Source organism: Lipotes vexillifer, unplaced genomic scaffold (assembly GCF_000442215.2).
Source record: "Lipotes vexillifer unplaced genomic scaffold, Lipotes_vexillifer_v1.1 scaffold591, whole genome shotgun sequence".
Taxonomy (NCBI): domain Eukaryota; kingdom Metazoa; phylum Chordata; class Mammalia; order Artiodactyla; family Lipotidae; genus Lipotes; species Lipotes vexillifer.
This window is the reverse complement of record NW_006791954.1, coordinates 4,253,920-4,270,167: the sequence shown is the minus strand read 5'-3', so window position 1 is coordinate 4,270,167 and position 16,248 is coordinate 4,253,920. Positions and strand designations below refer to the sequence as shown.

At 54.5% G+C, this 16,248-nt stretch overlaps 1 protein-coding gene across 2 annotated transcripts; it reads left to right on the top strand.

The window, feature by feature from the left end:
- The first annotated feature begins 2,502 nt into the window (after positions 1 to 2,502).
- Positions 2,503 to 14,859, top strand: PGAP3 (post-GPI attachment to proteins phospholipase 3). Of its 2 annotated transcripts, XM_007465167.1 has the most exons (8): positions 2,544 to 2,724; positions 3,957 to 4,054; positions 4,924 to 5,076; positions 12,875 to 12,937; positions 13,602 to 13,663; positions 14,008 to 14,144; positions 14,419 to 14,623; positions 14,773 to 14,836. In XM_007465167.1, exons 1-8 carry the CDS (start codon positions 2,544 to 2,546, stop codon positions 14,834 to 14,836), a joined length of 963 nt encoding a protein of 320 aa, XP_007465229.1. The 2 variants fall into 2 exon arrangements, with proteins under 2 accessions (XP_007465230.1, XP_007465229.1); XM_007465168.1 differs by lacking the exon at positions 12,875 to 12,937 and having other exon boundaries at positions 2,503 to 2,724; positions 14,773 to 14,859.
- The last annotated feature ends 1,389 nt before the right edge of the window (positions 14,860 to 16,248 follow it).

Sequence of the window (16,248 nt, the reverse complement as noted above, 5' to 3'; positions counted from 1 at the left end):
GGAACCCTCATTGTAGACTATCCTCCCATTTTTATTCTAAGAATATGGTCAGTTTGCCTATGAGCCCTCAGCACACTATAATGTTTGCTTTGTCTTTCTCCTCCCTGGACTGGGAAGTATTTCTGATTCACCTATTTTTTTCCTAGTGCAATGGCTGACACCCAGTAGGGCTCAGTAAGCCTGAGCTGAAGGAATGAATCAATGACTTTGCAGGCTGTGACTCACATAAGAAACCAAATGCAAGGTAGGAAGCAGATTAAGCTGAGGGGGCTCTGTGGGGAAGGAAAGGAGGGTCTCTGTGTTGAAAAGTGGGGAGATGGAGAAGCCTGGTAATTGTGTAGGGCTCTTCTGGCAGGCAAAACTCTCAAGAGATGTCCCAGAGAAACAACACCTCATCTCCCACCAGGACAACATGACAGATGTCTCCACCGCCCTCTCCACCTTTCACATAGGATTGTTTTCTCCATCAGGTAGCCATGAGTTTTCAAGGACCTATGAAATGTTTGAGACATGAACAAATTTTCAATGTTAGCTCCAAAATAGGATAAGAAAACTACAAAAATATTAATTAAAAATGTACAAAATGTAACAATATGTCAACTATTTACAGCAACTCAATTCAACTATATATAGTCACTTATAAATTTCTTTAATGTGGGTGTTGCCACATTTTAGTATGTTTGATATAATATAGGATGAGGCTTCCAAAATTGGAACCTTAAAAGTTTTAAAAGAGCTCTATTTCTACCTTGGTGTTCTCTCAAAGGGAGAATTCCTGCTTTGTCCACATTTCATCCTCTTTAATCCTAAATTTCCTCATCTTTAAATGGGGATCCTCATAAAAAGATTCATCCAAGCGTTATAGTAAGTACAAAATAAAATAATGTATTATAAAAGAACTGATATATCACACAAAATTGTAAATAAACTACACTTCAATTAAAAACTAAAAAATAAAAATTTAAGATTAAAAAGAAGATGAAACGATCCATCAGATGCAAAGTAGTATTAGCACTCTATTGTTTTCCATCAGCTCCTGGAGGGCTGAGTGGTTGTTTTGTTCATTTCAGCTTCCCAATCAGTATTAACTGGGTGCCCAACTCCAGGGGACACTATTCATGTTATATTTAACTGGAAGAGACACCATTCACAGAAAATATAATGTGAATGAAGCACCCCTGAGCGCCATTCACAGAACATACAATATGAATGGTGCCTCCTGGAGTTGTGCCTTGCCACCTTGGTGCTAGGGCTAAGTGCTCAGGAAATGTTTGCCAAACGAATGAATGAACAGAATCCAAATCCAATTTTACTTCCAGCTCATTCCAGTTCCCAAGATAAAAAGTTGACCAGGGGTGAAGAGAGTGGAGAGGAAGAAAGGCAGTCATTAATCTACACACACACTAATTATGCATCTAGCTACAAGGCGTCAATGCTCCAATGAGACGGGTGTGTGTGTTTGTGCTGGTGGTAGTGTGGGGAGGAGGGGTGATACTGAAGCGAGTGTTCTCCTATTCCCAAAGATCCTCCTGTTAATTTTTCTTGAAACAGGACACCTCTCCTATCTCAGCATGGTCTGAATCACACTGGTGATCTGACAGCCCTGGTTTGGCGCCCAGATTCTTACGATGAATTACGTTGTTCACTTACTTTAAAAAAACAACAAACACAAAAGCAAAAACAAAAACAAACAAAATAACAACGCGTTCTTAGCGAGCGCCTAACCTGAGGCAAATACTGTACTAGTGCTGGTAGTAAACAAAACAAAGAGACCACTGTATGTTATAGCACCCTCCAGGTGTTATCACCCCCAGAAGCAGTGTTTAAGTTGAGACTAAAAGAATCAACAGGAGTGATAGCAAGAGTGACACAGACGAGGTAGAGCCACGGGGCTTGAGAGACATGACCCCTTGAGGGGAGTCTGGGGCAGACGAGTGAGGGAGACCAGTAGGCAGGGGCCAGATCGTGCAGGGCTTGTGGAGTTATGATTTTATCTTGAGGCAAGTGGGAGCCAGTATTTTATGAAGAAGAATGACATGGTCAAATTTGAATTTTTGGAAATAGAGCATATGGGCTGGAGGGGTATAAGTAGAAGTAGGGGGATGTGTTAAGAGGCTAATGCGGCTGCCTCGGCGACAGACGATGATGTCTTTAACTAGGGTGGCGGTGCCAGTGAAGATGGAGATAAATGGACAGTTCCGGGCACATTAGGGAGTGGAAACCCGACAGGGCTGGGGACAGAAAACTAGCCCTACCTGAAATAAAGAGGCCCTGGAAAAGAAAGAAGACGGATGTTGATAAAATACCACTTTATTTTGCTTCTTAACCCACCTGGTGTCCCCCCTCCCCTAACCCTGACGTCTGTTACATGCAGATAACATTAGGGCGAGGGGCGGGGCAGGCGCCCAAAAAATTCCGGGAACGCTTATTTAAACTGGGGTGGACTTCAGCGGAGGGTGGATGAAAGAACACAAGGCACTTCCGGTTACTCCGGAAGTGAAGACTCCTAAGCTCCTCCGCCGGCGGAGGGCCAGGGTGAAGGGATGGCCGGGCGAACGGTGCGGCTGGTGCTGCTGGTTGGGGCAGCCGCACTAGCAAGCGGCTCCCAGGGCGATCGCGAGCCGGTGTACCGCGACTGCGTGCTGCGGTGCGAGGAGCGGAACTGTTCGGGGGCCGCACTGAAGCACTTCCGCTCCCGCCAGCCAATCTACATGAGCCTAGCAGGTAAGCCCCACCCCACGGTAGGCCCCGCCCATTGGACTTGCCCTGCCCCTTTCGCCCCCGAAGACCACTCTGCAATCTGTACCTTAGTTCCTCCCCCGGGTCCACTGTGAGTGTGAGTGAGTGGAACCCCAGAGTAATTAGATAGTCTGTCAACCAGGAGCTTCATTTACTTTTTATTTAGTCAAATGGGCATTTACTACCTCCTGGGTACAAAGACCTGGAAGGACACTGAAATCAGACCAGGGTCCTGACTTCGGGGCTCACAGTCCCCAAGGGGACTTTAGCCTTCTCAAGTGCAAGGGAGAGGATGATTTGAGCCCCAAAGGACTCTTAGATTAAGTAATAGGGAGGAAGGAATCGTTTCTGGCTTTGAGGAGGTGGGGGCAGTGATTATCTTGGAACATTCGAGAGGAAGGGCTTCTGGATGGATGCATTAAATTTAGGCCTGTGGCTATAGTGGGCACTTACTATGTGGCAGGTGTCAAAATAGTTATTTTTCACAGCAACCCTTTGAGGTCAGTTCTCTTAACCTGATTTTTGCAGATGGGGAGACTCAGAGAGGTTAAGTGTCCTGCCCCAAATCACACAGCCAGTAAGTGGTAAAGTGGAGTTTTTAGTTCTGGCCTGTTTGACTACACGTTTCTTCTCTTTACTATCCCTTTGCATACCAGACAGAAAGAACAGAGAGTGGAGGCCCTGGACAGATATGGACACATCCAGCAGCTTGGTTTACTGAGCGAGCAGGGTGCATGAAAAGGAGTAGTGGGAAATAAAGTTAGAAAGGCAATATGGGGCCTTAAAAGTCAGACTGAAGAATCTGGGCTTCATTTTCATAGATGGGGTGTAAAACGGCAAGGGTTTCTCCCTGGTGAGTGAGAGAAAATCCTGTGTTCAGGAAAGGCAAACATAAACCCAGGTATCCACAGATGAGTCCATCAGATGCCAAAGTCTCCGTCTTGGGTGAAAGGAAAAGAGAAGAAACATCTCTACTTGCTCACTGTACACTCCTACCCCCTAAAACACACAGACACATGCACACACATGCCTTTCCCTTATGTATATTTTACACCATCTCTCATCCATCCAAGCAGGAAGCTAGAATTTTCCGATTTCTTCTGGTTCTCTCCAACCTGCAGGACCTCTTGGCCTGTGTTTGAGTTTGGGCCCCATTCGAGCTCTCTCTGTGCCTCCCTATGCTGGGGAGTTCACCAGGCCATATTTATCTGTTTCAGGCTGGACCTGTCAGGATGACTGTAAGTATGAGTGTATGTGGGTCACCGTTGGCCTCTACCTCCAGGAAGGTCACAAAGTGCCTCAGTTCCATGGCAAGGTGAGTTGGAGGGTCAGGGTTAGGTAGATGATGGGAGTAAGATGCCTCTAGTTGGACCACGCTGTCCAAGCAGGCCAGGGTGTGGGGTGATGAATGTGTGTTTGGGGCAGGTACCTGTTTTTCTCAAAACATGCTGGTTATCATCAGATGGGAACAATGTGTCCTGCCTCTGGATTTGAGGTATGAGGATCTGGGAGGCTTTGGAGTCTCCCCAGGGAGTGGTCCTGGGCTGCTTAGGGTGGTTGAGATGCCCACCTTGCTACAAAGACAAATTCCCTGAGCATCCCCCTGGCACACTTTCTGTTGCATCTTCAGTAGGAGTCTGGATTAAAATAATAATACCCCCTCAGACTGCCCAGCGAGACACAGCTTGCTGATGCCTTTTGATCCAATATGGTCTTGTTCTAGAGTGTTGAGGTTGGCAAGAATTATTCTCCCCAGTTTGTCACAGAGTAAGCTGAGGCTCAGAGGGCTGTGGTTAGTGGTAGAGGAGGGATTAGGACCTGTGTCTTCTAACATCTCTACTTGCTCACTGTACACTCCTACCCACTAAAACACACACACACATGGACACACAGACCTGTGGCAGGTCTGCGCTATCTCCACCAGGCCATACTGAGCCATCCACACTGCCCTGCCTGGTCTTCCCAGTGCTGTGAGTGCTGTGGTCAGGATAGAGGGATAGCGCTCAGCCAGGGACTGCAGGGGAGGTTGTTGATCTGAAGAGGGGCTGCCCCTGAGGCTTTGGCCAAGGTCCAGAGCTGCGGAGCCGGCCGGGGGCCTGGTGATGCAGCAGGTCAAGCAGAGGTAGGTTGGACCAACTGGGCATTGCTTGCTCCTCAGCCCCCCTCCATGTGCTCCTTTTTCAGTGGCCCTTCTTCCGGTTCCTGTGCTTCCAAGAACCAGCTTCTGCTGTGGCCTCTTTCCTCAATGGCCTGGCCAGCCTGGTTATGCTCTGTCGTTACCGCACCTCCGTGCCAGCCTCATCCCCTATGTACCCTACCTGCGTGGCCTTCGCTTGGGTAGGTAACCTGGCAGGATTCCTGCTCGACACCTTCACCCAGGAACGAGGAACTCTTAGACCCCCATTATCACCCACCTAGCTTCCCCTCTGTTTTCCAGGCTTAAAGTTGCAGCTATGGGATGGTCGAGCCTGGGGAGAACATGGAAGGTACTGAATCAGGCCTTCCCTTCCTAGCAGAGTCCTAGGTCAGGCTGTTTGAGAGAGTGGGAGAGGGGAAAGAAACACTGTTCTTGTCCTGAAGCAGGAAGCTGCTGAAACACCCAGCAGGACAATTTACAAACACAGAAGGGAGATGGGTGGTAGGGAGCATGCGGGGACCACAGGTCTTTCCAAGGACCCCTCTGGAAGGTTCAAAGCACTGTCAACCCCAGCTGAGGCCTGGAGGCAGTAGCAGCCACAGCACTCCATCTGGAGTTCAGTCTGGTCTTAGACCATCCCTGGAGAAGCTGAAATATGTTCCATCTGAGTATCCAGAGAGGGCTCTGAGCTTCACACAATGGCTGGTCAGAAGAGCCAGCATCCAGAGCCTGGAGTTGTGTGAGAAGCAGGGACTGTGGTACAGATAGGAGCCACAGCAACCTTGGGGAGGGTGTGAGAGTAGGAGGTGGCAGTGGATGTCTCTAGACCAGAGCTACCACTGTAAGCCTTAGGGAAACAGCCCACCCTCACTCACCTTCCTGCCATCAAAGCAGCCACTTGTTCATATATCGAGCGCCTGCTGTGTGCCAGGCACTTTGTTGGGTGCAGGAGATCCACAAGTATATAAAAACAGACAGGTCCCTGCCCTCTGGTACTAATCACATAAGCACACAATTGAATATAAAAGGACAGCTGTGAACAAGTGAGTGGAGGATAGATGTGTGCTGCTGCCGGGGTGTGTGATGGGGTCTAGACCAGTACAGGGCAATCCAGGGAAGCCTTCCCTGAGGAAGGGGTGTGCGAGGTCAAATCAGAATGAGTGAATGTGCACTGGCAGGACAGAGCGCAGGTTATGAGGACCTGAAAGGCCAGGAGGCTGACCAGGCAGGAAGCTGGGAGGGGATGTGAGGCGGGTGGGCAGGTGGGCAGCAGGTGGAGCCTGGAGATGGATGGGGATGGAGAGCCTGGAAGGCACAGTAACACTTTAGATCTCGACTGTCAAAGCCTCATGAAGCAATGAGGGTTGGAGAGAAGGGGCTTCGTGAATAGATTTGCTATTCTGCCTACTGTGTAGAGGCCAGGTTGGAGCGGGCAGGAGTGGATGTGGGGCCTAGTTGGTAATTTTAGCATAGGGCACAGTAGCGAGACTAGAGAGGTGGCCTGGGTCTTGGGAAGGAAGGTATTAAAGAGAAGTATGTTTGAGCTATGTTTTGGAGGTGACATTAAAATTTTTAAAATGTATTTATTTTACAAACAACTACATAGCTGTTACTGTGTGCCAGGCACCATTCTAAGCATTTTATAAATATTAACCTTGTTAATACCATAACAAGCTTATGACGTAGGTAGTATTATTGTCCCCAGTTTACAGATGAGGAAACCAAGGACTGGAAAGGTTAAGTAATCTGCCGCGGAGCCAGGGTTTGAATCTAGGCATCTGGCTCCAGAGTCTACACTCTTACCTTCTTGGCTGTGTGGATAACCTAAGATGGGAAGAGAGGAATCAAGGATGACCCCTGTGCTTCTGCCTAGGAGACAGTGATAGAAACTGTGGATGCGGTCACCAGGGGGGAGCTTGGTGAGAAGAGAAGGGGTCTAGGATGGAGCCTCGAGGAACCCCAAAACTTAATGGCTGAATAGAGGAGGATGAGCCAGCAACAGAGACAGAAGGAGTGGCCAGAGGGGGAGGTGGAAAATGAGCCATCATGTGGTTGGGGGAGCCCTGGGACAAGGACAGGAAGGAGAGAGTAGGCCATTCTCCTGAATTCTGCTTCAGTCAAATAAAATGAGACTGAAGGCCACCCCTAGATCTGGCGACCCTGAGATCTCTGAGGACCTTGGGGAAACTGATAGTGTTGGGGTGTCAGAAGTCCAGGCCAAACCTCAGACTTGAGGGATGGGGATCGGAAGCAGGGCAGCAAGGAGGCTGTTGAGCCTCTGGGTGATGTAACTCCTCCCTAACACTTCCCATTCAATAGACGTTAATAATTTTTATCAGTCATGGAACACAGATTACGTGATGGGCATGGTCCTCAGTTCTGTACATACGTTTTCTCACTTAATCCTTGTAATACCACTGTGAGCTTTGTGGAAGGCTCAGAGCGGGGAAAACCTGCCCCAAGTTAACAGCTGACAAGGTAGTGAATAGTGGAGACGGGCTGGCACCCAGGGCTGTCTGGCTCCAGGGCCTGAGCACCTAGTCCCTCTCTGGGCTTTCTCCACGTGCTGTGCGAAATGCTTATGGAGCATCTGCCATGGGTGGAGAAAGAGGTTAGCACTTGTGGTAGCTGAAGTCCCCGCCCCAAGGAGCTAAGCCAAGTGGGAGGTCCAGGTCCTGCCAGTCTGGGCCGCAGGATGGAGGCAGAGGTGAGGAGGGCTCAGGGAGAGAGCTTTGGGAGCTGTGAGGTGGGGAGATCATATCGTCTGGGGGAGAAGTCTTTCAGGGAAGCCCAGAGAAGGGGAGAGGCTTCATCCGGGATTCGTAGGCCTGGTCAGGTTTAGGCGTGTGCACATGGCAGGAGAGGAGGTTAGATTCCAGCATTCCAGGCTGGGGGCACAGCAGGAGCAAAGGTGCAGAAGCTAGTCAGTGTGGGGCCTGGACAGGCAACCTTGAGAAGGTCAGCCTGACCACAGCGTGGCTGGGTGAAGGGGAGTCGAAGGGGGGTAAGATGAAGCAGAGAGGGCCCCAAGTGCCAGGCTGAGAGGCAGGGACTCTTGTGTAGGCAAGGGCCTGGCATCAGCCCAGCCTGTCACAGGCATGGGTGGGATAGAGCCACCACTTCCTGTTTTAGGCCTCACACAGAGAAGGGAATTTGGTCCTGGCCAAGAAAGCAGGAAGGGTGGGGAAACTGAGGACAGTACACCCGTCCCCTTTCCCTTGGGGTTCTTCCAGGGACACTGCTGCCTGGCTCACTGCTTTACCGCCCCCTCGCCCCTGCCCCTGTTAGCACAGGACAGCCCCGCCTGATCTCTCTGAACTAAACTCAGAGCCTCCTTGGGTAGACGTGCTGGTCTGAGGGTCCCAGCCTTTGTCTTCACGACACGTGCCAGAGGCCAGTGGTCACTTCACAGCTCTTGCCTTGATCTCCCTGTTTCTTGGGTCTTTCATCTCACTGGCATCTGCCACTCAGCTGCCTTCTTGGTGAGGATCATACCTCCCAGGTGTACCCTGCAGTCCAGCGTGACCAAGGACCCTTAGGGACAGATCAGGAGATGTTAGGTTGAGAGGGAACAGATACCTGGGGCCTGTGTCACAGGGCACCCTACGGGATGTGGTGTCCTGGGACATGGGACCCCCTTCACGCCACCAATAGGCCCTTGAGGGACAGAGTCTCAGTGCCCACACTCCCTTTGATGATCCAGTTTGGATTTTACACTTGATCTTTAGTCCTGTGTATGTTTGCAAGCGCGAAGGATCCCAAGCTCTGTGGAGGGTGTGGCAGTGGACTTTGTCCTGGGCTGGGTTTTCTGGAACAAGTGGGGCTCCTGATTTCTGGTGGGGTGGGGTGGGAAGGGCCCCCCACCTGCTCCAGCTTAGGTCTTGGGGAGGGGAGTGGGTCTCAGTCTTTTTCTCCGGGACTTAGCAGAGCTAATGAAGCTTTGGCACAAGAAGTCAACCCCTGCCTTGGCATTTAGACCTGGACTTAGGCTGGGCAGCAGCCAGGCTTTGGAGGAGCCCTCCAAAACTCTGCCCTCCACAGACCTTTGACTTCATGGAATCAGGGGCCCCTACTCTCTGCCAAAGCTGCCAGGCCAGACCAGTGCTCTGCCCCTTCATCCAACAAGGAAAGGTCCTCAGGGGTAGAGGTGAGGCTGAGGGTGCCGGGAAATCCCAGACTGTCTCTGCAGGATGATTCAGGGAGGTAGGGACTAACTGTACCCTACCTCTGCTGAGGGAACTGTGAGAAGAGACAGGTTAAGCCTACAGCAGAATGGTGGCTAGACTTCAGGAAGGACTTCCCTACGGTCAGACAAGAGCCAGTGGAACAGGCAATGGCAAGAAATCAAGGGATCTTTTTTTTTTTTTCGGTACGCGGGCCTCTCACTGTTGTGGCCTCTCTCGTTGCGGAGCACAGGCTCCGGACGCGCAGGCTCAGCGGCCATGGCTCACGGGCCCAGCCGCTCCGCGGCATGTGGGATCTTCCCAGACCGGGGCACGAACCCGCGTCCCCTGCGTCGGCAGGCGGACTGCCAACCACTGCACCACGAGGGAAGCCCAAGGGATCCTTTCTGATGGTGGAAAAAAAATCCCTTCTCTAGTCTCCATCCACTTCTTGCCCACTCCTTTCTCAGGAGTGAACTGGGGCCAGCTTGCCCTGCCTGAGGCCTCTGGGGGGGCCCAGGATGGCAGCAGGCATCATATTTAACATTCTGCCTCCCCCACTTCTGAGACACCGAGCTATTTAAAGACCCACTTGTCCCCACCTCAGTGGTGTCAATGACAGCCCCGAGCACTGGGGCTTAGTACTGGGGTCGAATTCCTGACAGATCTGGCTCACTTGGCATCCAACCAGTTTCACGGCTGTGATATTTTTGTCTCAATTTTCCTATTTTTCCAACAGACTGAAACAGCCTCCTGCTCTCCCTCCGCCCAGCCTTCCTTGTCCCCCACCAGTTCCACCCTCGTTGGCAACGTGCCCCGCCTCCCCCTTTCCTCAGTGTTTGCGCAGAGTTCTTGGCGTCCATCGCCCTCCTGGCCTGTCTGATTGACCAGTTATCCCCCCGGCCCCCTCATTCTACTTAGGCTTGGCTGAGGAGTCTGGGAGCAGCCGTACACTTGGGCTGTCCCTTCCTTCCACGGCCCTCTGTCCCTTCGCCTGAGTCTTGATGACACACTCAAGTGAAGAGAGCATCTCTTCGGTGCATCCTGGTGGGGTAGCGGCTCAGGAGCAGGGCGGAGGGGCCTCTTCCTACAGCTGAGGCATCTGCAATCTGGAATCAAGAGACCCTGGGGCCCTGTGGTTTGCCCTGGCACATTGTGACCTTTGCGGGGGTGGGGTGTGTGTGTCAGGTGAAGGGAAGTGGTGGGGGGTCAGTCCCTGGACATGATGAAGGAAACTGACATTTCTGGGTCACCTAGCGTGTGCCAGGCCACAGTAACAGCCACCACTTACTGAATGGCTTCTTTGTGCCCGGTATTTTGCAGACATCATCCTCACAACCCTCTTACGCAGTGGATGCTATTATTAACCCCGTTTTGTAGGTGAGGCAGCTGAGGCTCAGAGAAGCTGTTACTTGTTCAAGATCACACAGCTCTTTAGGGGCCGAGGCAGAACTTGAACCCAGAGTCCATCTCCTTATGGAGGCTGCAGACATCCTGCCCCCAGCCTGGAACTATGGGATGAGCCTAGGCAGTTGTGGGGAGACCACCCCTTCTTGGCCTAGACCTCCCTGGCCGGCAGGGAGAATGGGAGGCAGACTTGGGCTCTTTGGCCTCAAGTCTGTGAAGTGGTGTGAGGATCCCACACTGGTCAACAAGGTGGGGAGAAGTAACTCCTAATGTTTAACCCTGTTCCTGGGCACTGTGCTGTACACTGTACTTGTATTGCTCATTAAATCCTTATCAATACTATGGTTATTCCCATTTTACAGATGAGAAAACTGAGGCACAGCAAGGCTAAATAACTTGCCCAAGGACACACAGGAAATGCAGAGGCAGGATTTGAACCCTGGCAGTCTGGCCCTAGGGCCTGCATTGTTAATGACACTGTCTCCCAAATCTGTGGAGAGGGTCAGAAGAGGAGCCCCCCATAATGGGACACTCCCCAGGGGAGAGGGGACTTTTCAGGGGTGCAGAGTCCAGGCTTCAGGTGGGTCTCTGTAAGTGGAAGGCCCCCTGGGGAGGCAGTTGGACAGGGAACCAAGCCGCCCCCAGCCCCATCCCATAGAGCTAAGCCCTAGCCCTGTGCATCCCCCCCAACCCCCAGCCACCACTTAGCTCAGTCCTCCTGTCACCTCCCCCTTCCTGCCATGGGTGACAAGGAGGCCTGGCTGGCTGCCATTCCCTGCTGCCTTCCCCACCACCTCCCCCTCACGTTGGCTCCAGGGCTACTCTTCCCCAAGGGTGTCCCTGTTCCTCGCCTGCCCGGGAGACCTGGCCCACGTGATCGCCTGGGCCCCGTTTCCAGCCCCGGGCCTGCTTCTCTCCCCATGCTGACCCTGAGTACCACAGACTCTGCAGAAGCAGAGTCTGAGAAATGACTCTGCTCTGGAAAACGACCCGTTTTCCAGCCTCCGGACCATGCCTCCATTGCTGTCTCTGGGGAAGGGGTAGCACCAGGGATGGGACAGGATGGGCGTCCTCAAAGGAGGAAGCAGCCTGACCTGGACTGGTCACCTGACATCAGGGCTGGAAAGGGGACAAGGGATCACTTTGACAAGCCCCTGATGTGTCCCAGGGGGAAGCTCGGGCCCAGAAGGACAAAGCCTGTGCCCAGGTCATGAGAAGCATGAGCAGCAAGAGGCAGCCCTGGACCCAGGCCAGACAGGCTCACACCGGACTCCCTGAGCCTCCGGACTTCCTGCCTTGCAGTAGAGCCCAGGCCTCCACCCCACTGCTCTTCCCGTTTCCTCATAAGCCCCTCGAGCCTGCATTAGGGAACTCGTCCTACCCGCTGACCTTCCTGCTGCACACCTGCTAGAGAGTGGCTTTTTACCCTGCTCCCTCTGTCCCCTGCCTGGCCAGTTTTCCTGGTATACTGGACCCCACTGAGCAGCTCCGGGCCTTTACCCATCTCTGGCAGGCCTGTACCACCCTAGTGCCTCCATCCCCACCTCCAGGGCATTCCAGGCCAGACCTTGGCTGTTTCTCCCTTTGACTGGTTTCCCAGCCCTCCAATGTGTGTATCTCCACCCCAGCCCACCCTTCTTTCAGTAGTTGGGCTTCTGCTGTGGACACAGCAGTCCCTGAAAAAAATGCCAGCGCCAGCTCCCACAAGAGGTAGGCCTCATTTGCAAGATGATCTGTGCTCTCTCCTCGCAGTTAATTTCCAGGAGAAAGGCCTCCAGCGCTCCCTTGGGCCCTTGCCCACCGCTGCCCCTCCAGCCCTGCTTCTCTACTCCCCCCAGGGCTTGGAGCAGCAGCCACTGGCCTGGAGGGTTGGGCCGGCGGGAGGAGGCTGGGCTCCATTGGCCAGGCTCCTCCTCAGAGACTTGGCCCCAGTGGGACCTACTTGATCTCCCTCCCTTGCTTGCTTGCTCTGGACACACCCCAAGCTGGCTCGAGCCCCTCCACCCCACCCACTTCATTCCCGCCCCCAGAGGCTGAGGTCACTGGCTCACCTGGCCCGGGTGGGGCTGTCATCATCACCTGCCAGTTGGGGGAGGAGGTGAGGTTCCCCGGGGGCTGTTGTCTTAGCTACTGAGTAACCAGGGAACTTGACTCTGCTGGAACTGGTTCCCAGGCCAGGCCGGAGCCTGTGGAGGCTGCAGCCCCCGTGGCCCTGGGGGTTCAGGGTGGTGGGAAGCTGAGCCTGACGGCCCTGGGCTGGGTGGGGGTGGAGGGACACGGGTTTGTCCAGTCCATGGGCTCCAGGGCCCAGGGGAAGCATGTTTCTCAGTTCTGTAGATCCCTTTCCCCAAAGTGAGATGGATGTGAGCCCTCTGGGGGGTCTTCCCCACCTTGGGGCACCACACTCACCAGCCACTTCCCTCCTCAGGTCTCCCTCAATGCTTGGTTCTGGTCCACAGTCTTCCACACCAGGGACACCGACGTCACAGAGGTGAGCGCCCTCCCACTCCCGTTTCTGCTGGAGACAGTCCCCAGCGGAGCCAGGAGCAGCGAGGCAGAGCTGGCTCTTAGTTCTCTCTTAGTTCTCGTACTGACTCGGTTTACGGAGCACTTGCTCTGTGCTGGGCGTTTTAAACCTATTCGTGCACTTGAGCCTCACTTGACCCTTGTGAGGCAGGTGTGATTATTGGCTCTTCTTAACGGATGCGGCAGCTGAGCCTTGGACGGGGTGAAATCACTCGCCCGGCATCATGCAGCCAGTGAAGGGGTGCAGTCTAGACTTGAGCCCACAGCTGCTGAACTCCAGACCCCGCTCTGAATTCTGCGCATGCTCCTACGTTCTGGAGTCTTGGTGGGCACCCTCTACCGATACCTCTAAAGCCTCGCTGCTGAGCACACATTTCTTTTTTAATTGTATGTGAATACAAGGGTCAGTCTGTTGAATTCAGGCATGAAACAGCGATAGACAAAAGGAGCACGAGACACGTCCCCACCAGCCATAGGCCTAGGGCTCCCACGTTAGACTCTGGCTGGGCCTCTGCCACCCCTCCCTGCCCCCACCCCTAGTGGGTCCTCTGGGGCCTGCCCTCCACGAAGCCTCGTCCACCGCCTGTTGCCCACACACTGGCCCCTCATCCAGCTCTCCTTGTCCTCAGAAAATGGACTACTTCTGTGCCTCCACTGTCATCCTACACTCAGTGTATCTGTGCTGTGTCAGGTGAGCCCGCCTTGGCTGCTGTGGGAGCAAAATCAGACCCTGGGGGCAGAAAGGGGTCGCCAGTCTCTCCGCTGGGGGTGCTGCCCCAGGGCTTTCATCTCGCACATGCATACGCTCCAGATGGCTCTGGAGAGGGACTCTGTGGTGGGACCAGGGGCCCTGGCTCTTTCCAAGGAGGTTGGCAAAGGCCCCCAGGAATTGGAGGCCCGCCCTGCTAGCCTGTTTTGATGGGGGGAGGGGGCAGTGGCTCCCCCACACTGCTGCTGGCGTGAGGGGACGCTTCAGGGAATGCTGCTGCGGGGACGGGTCACCCTACATCTGAGCAGCTCTGGGTGGCGGGGCAGGACCGTGGGGCTGCAGCGCCCGGCCGTGGCCAGTGCCTTCCGGGCTCTCCTTCTGCTAATGCTGACGGCGCACGTCTCCTACCTGAGCCTTGTCCGCTTCGACTATGGCTACAACCTGGCGGCCAACGTGGCTATCGGTGAGGTGGGACAGGGTCTCTGGGGGGGCTGGACCATCTGCAGAGCTGCTGGCTTGGGGTGGAGGTGGGCATTGGTGCTGTTCCCAGAGAAGGAGCTTCTAGAGAGACGCTTAGGGGGAGGGAAGGGAAAAGAATTGGGGCTGGGAGAGGGGGGAGGTTGGGAGGAGCCCCTGAAGGGGGCCCTGGGGTCACAGAGCATGGGGGCTAGGAGAGACTTCGGGAGGAAAGGAGGAGGTCGGGAAATGAGCCTCTCCCCGCCCCCACCCGCACCCAGGCCTGGTGAACGCGGCGTGGTGGCTGACCTGGTGCCTGCGGAATCGGCAGCGGCTGCCCCACGTGCGCAAGTGCATCGTGGTGGTCCTGCTGCTGCAGGGGCTGTCCCTGCTCGAGCTGCTAGACTTCCCGCCTCTCTTCTGGGTCCTGGATGCCCACGCCGTCTGGCACGTCAGCACCATCCCTGTCCACGTCCTCTTCTTCAGGTGGGTACTCCTCCCTGCCCGTCCTTGCCTGCTTCTTAGAGGCCTCTGTGCACCGGTCACCCACTGCCCGCTCGCCTGCAACACCCCACCCTGCCCCCAGGGGACGCTCTCAGAGCTGTGCCTCAGTGGGCTCCTCCCTCGGCCCACAGCTTTCTGGAAGATGACAGCCTCTACCTGCTGAAGGAATCAGAGGCCAAGTTCAAACTGGACTGAAGGCCCTGGAAGCGGGTCTGCCCTCTTGGGGGCTCTGTCCCTCCCTGCTGGCTCTCCTTCTCCCCACCCCCGCAGCCCCAATCCTTGAGATGCCTTTTTTTCCTTTTAGCATCTTGAACTTGGACATGGAGGGTGTGGGACCAGAATCATGTAACCTGCCCACCCCCTTGCTCACCCCCACATGGCCCTCACAGTTCTTGGCGTCAGTTCAGACCTGGCCTCATGACATCTGGGGCTGGAAAATGGGCAACCCCTCTGGTCCCTGGAGCTGAACTGGGCTGGAACTATGTTCTTTGCTCCACCGAGAGGAGGGCTGCCTCTCCCTCCCCATCAGTTTCCTCCTCCCATCCCCTCGCTGCCTGGGTGGTTCCCAGAACCCTCTGGCTAGCTGGGAGACCAGGTACCACAGGCCTTTGGGGATATAGTGGGGTCCCCTTCTGTTACCCCCATGCCCTCCTCCGGGGCACCACTAGGTGGCACTAGATGCTTGCTCTTTGGCTGCCCAAGCAGGTCTCATTCTCCCCATGGGATCTAGAGGGACCAAGCTGTTGAGATTGGGGAGCAGCCTCACCCAGACTATTGCCCCAGTCAGACCCCCAGGAGGCCTCACCACACTCCCTCTTCGGGGCCAGGACCCCAGAAAACCCAGGACAGGAATCCCTCTGGCCCCTGTGCTGCTGTTCTGGTTGGGAGCCCGCACGTGAGTGTGTAAGGGAGACCAAGTGTGTAGGTGACAGGCTGGTGGACACGGGCCTGGGGTGTGTGGGATGCTGGGTGGGGCAGTGTGTGTGAGCATTGGCCTTGTGCAGTGTGGAAAGCGGGGGTGTATGTGAGTGGTTTTGAAGTGTGGTGTTGGGGGGCAGACGGGTTAGTGTGGGTTACGGGAACGTGCAGAGACTGAGTGGAGGTGCAAGGGAGTGTGAATGCCACACAGTGCGGGGGAGAATCAAATCATGTCGACAGCCACTTACTGAGCACCAACCCTATACACAGCCCCAGGCCAGGCAGAAAGCCAGGGTGTCCCCAAGATCTGGCAGGGGTAAGGGTGTCCAGGCTGCATGTGTGTATATGTGTTCCTTTCTTTTGCCCCCCTCTTTACGAACCTCACTGGGCTTCTGCACAACCCAAGATCTCCCCCAGAATCAGCCCCTTGGCAGGCAGAGGGAGGAAGAAAACTGGGTATCCTCCTTGCGTAGACATGGTTGGCCAGCCCCTACCCCAGTGTCCTGCCTGCTAAGCCCCTTTGCCGCTGCCTGACCCAGGGGAGGGAGGGGGCAATCTGAGGCAGGAGGGGAGAAGGCTTTGGCTGGGTCTGGTTTCTGGTCTTCCCAGAGGCAGGCAGGGGCCGTGCTGTACCTACACCCTGGTAAAGGTGACCCCTGCCAGTTGCCAGCAGCCATAGCACATTCCCG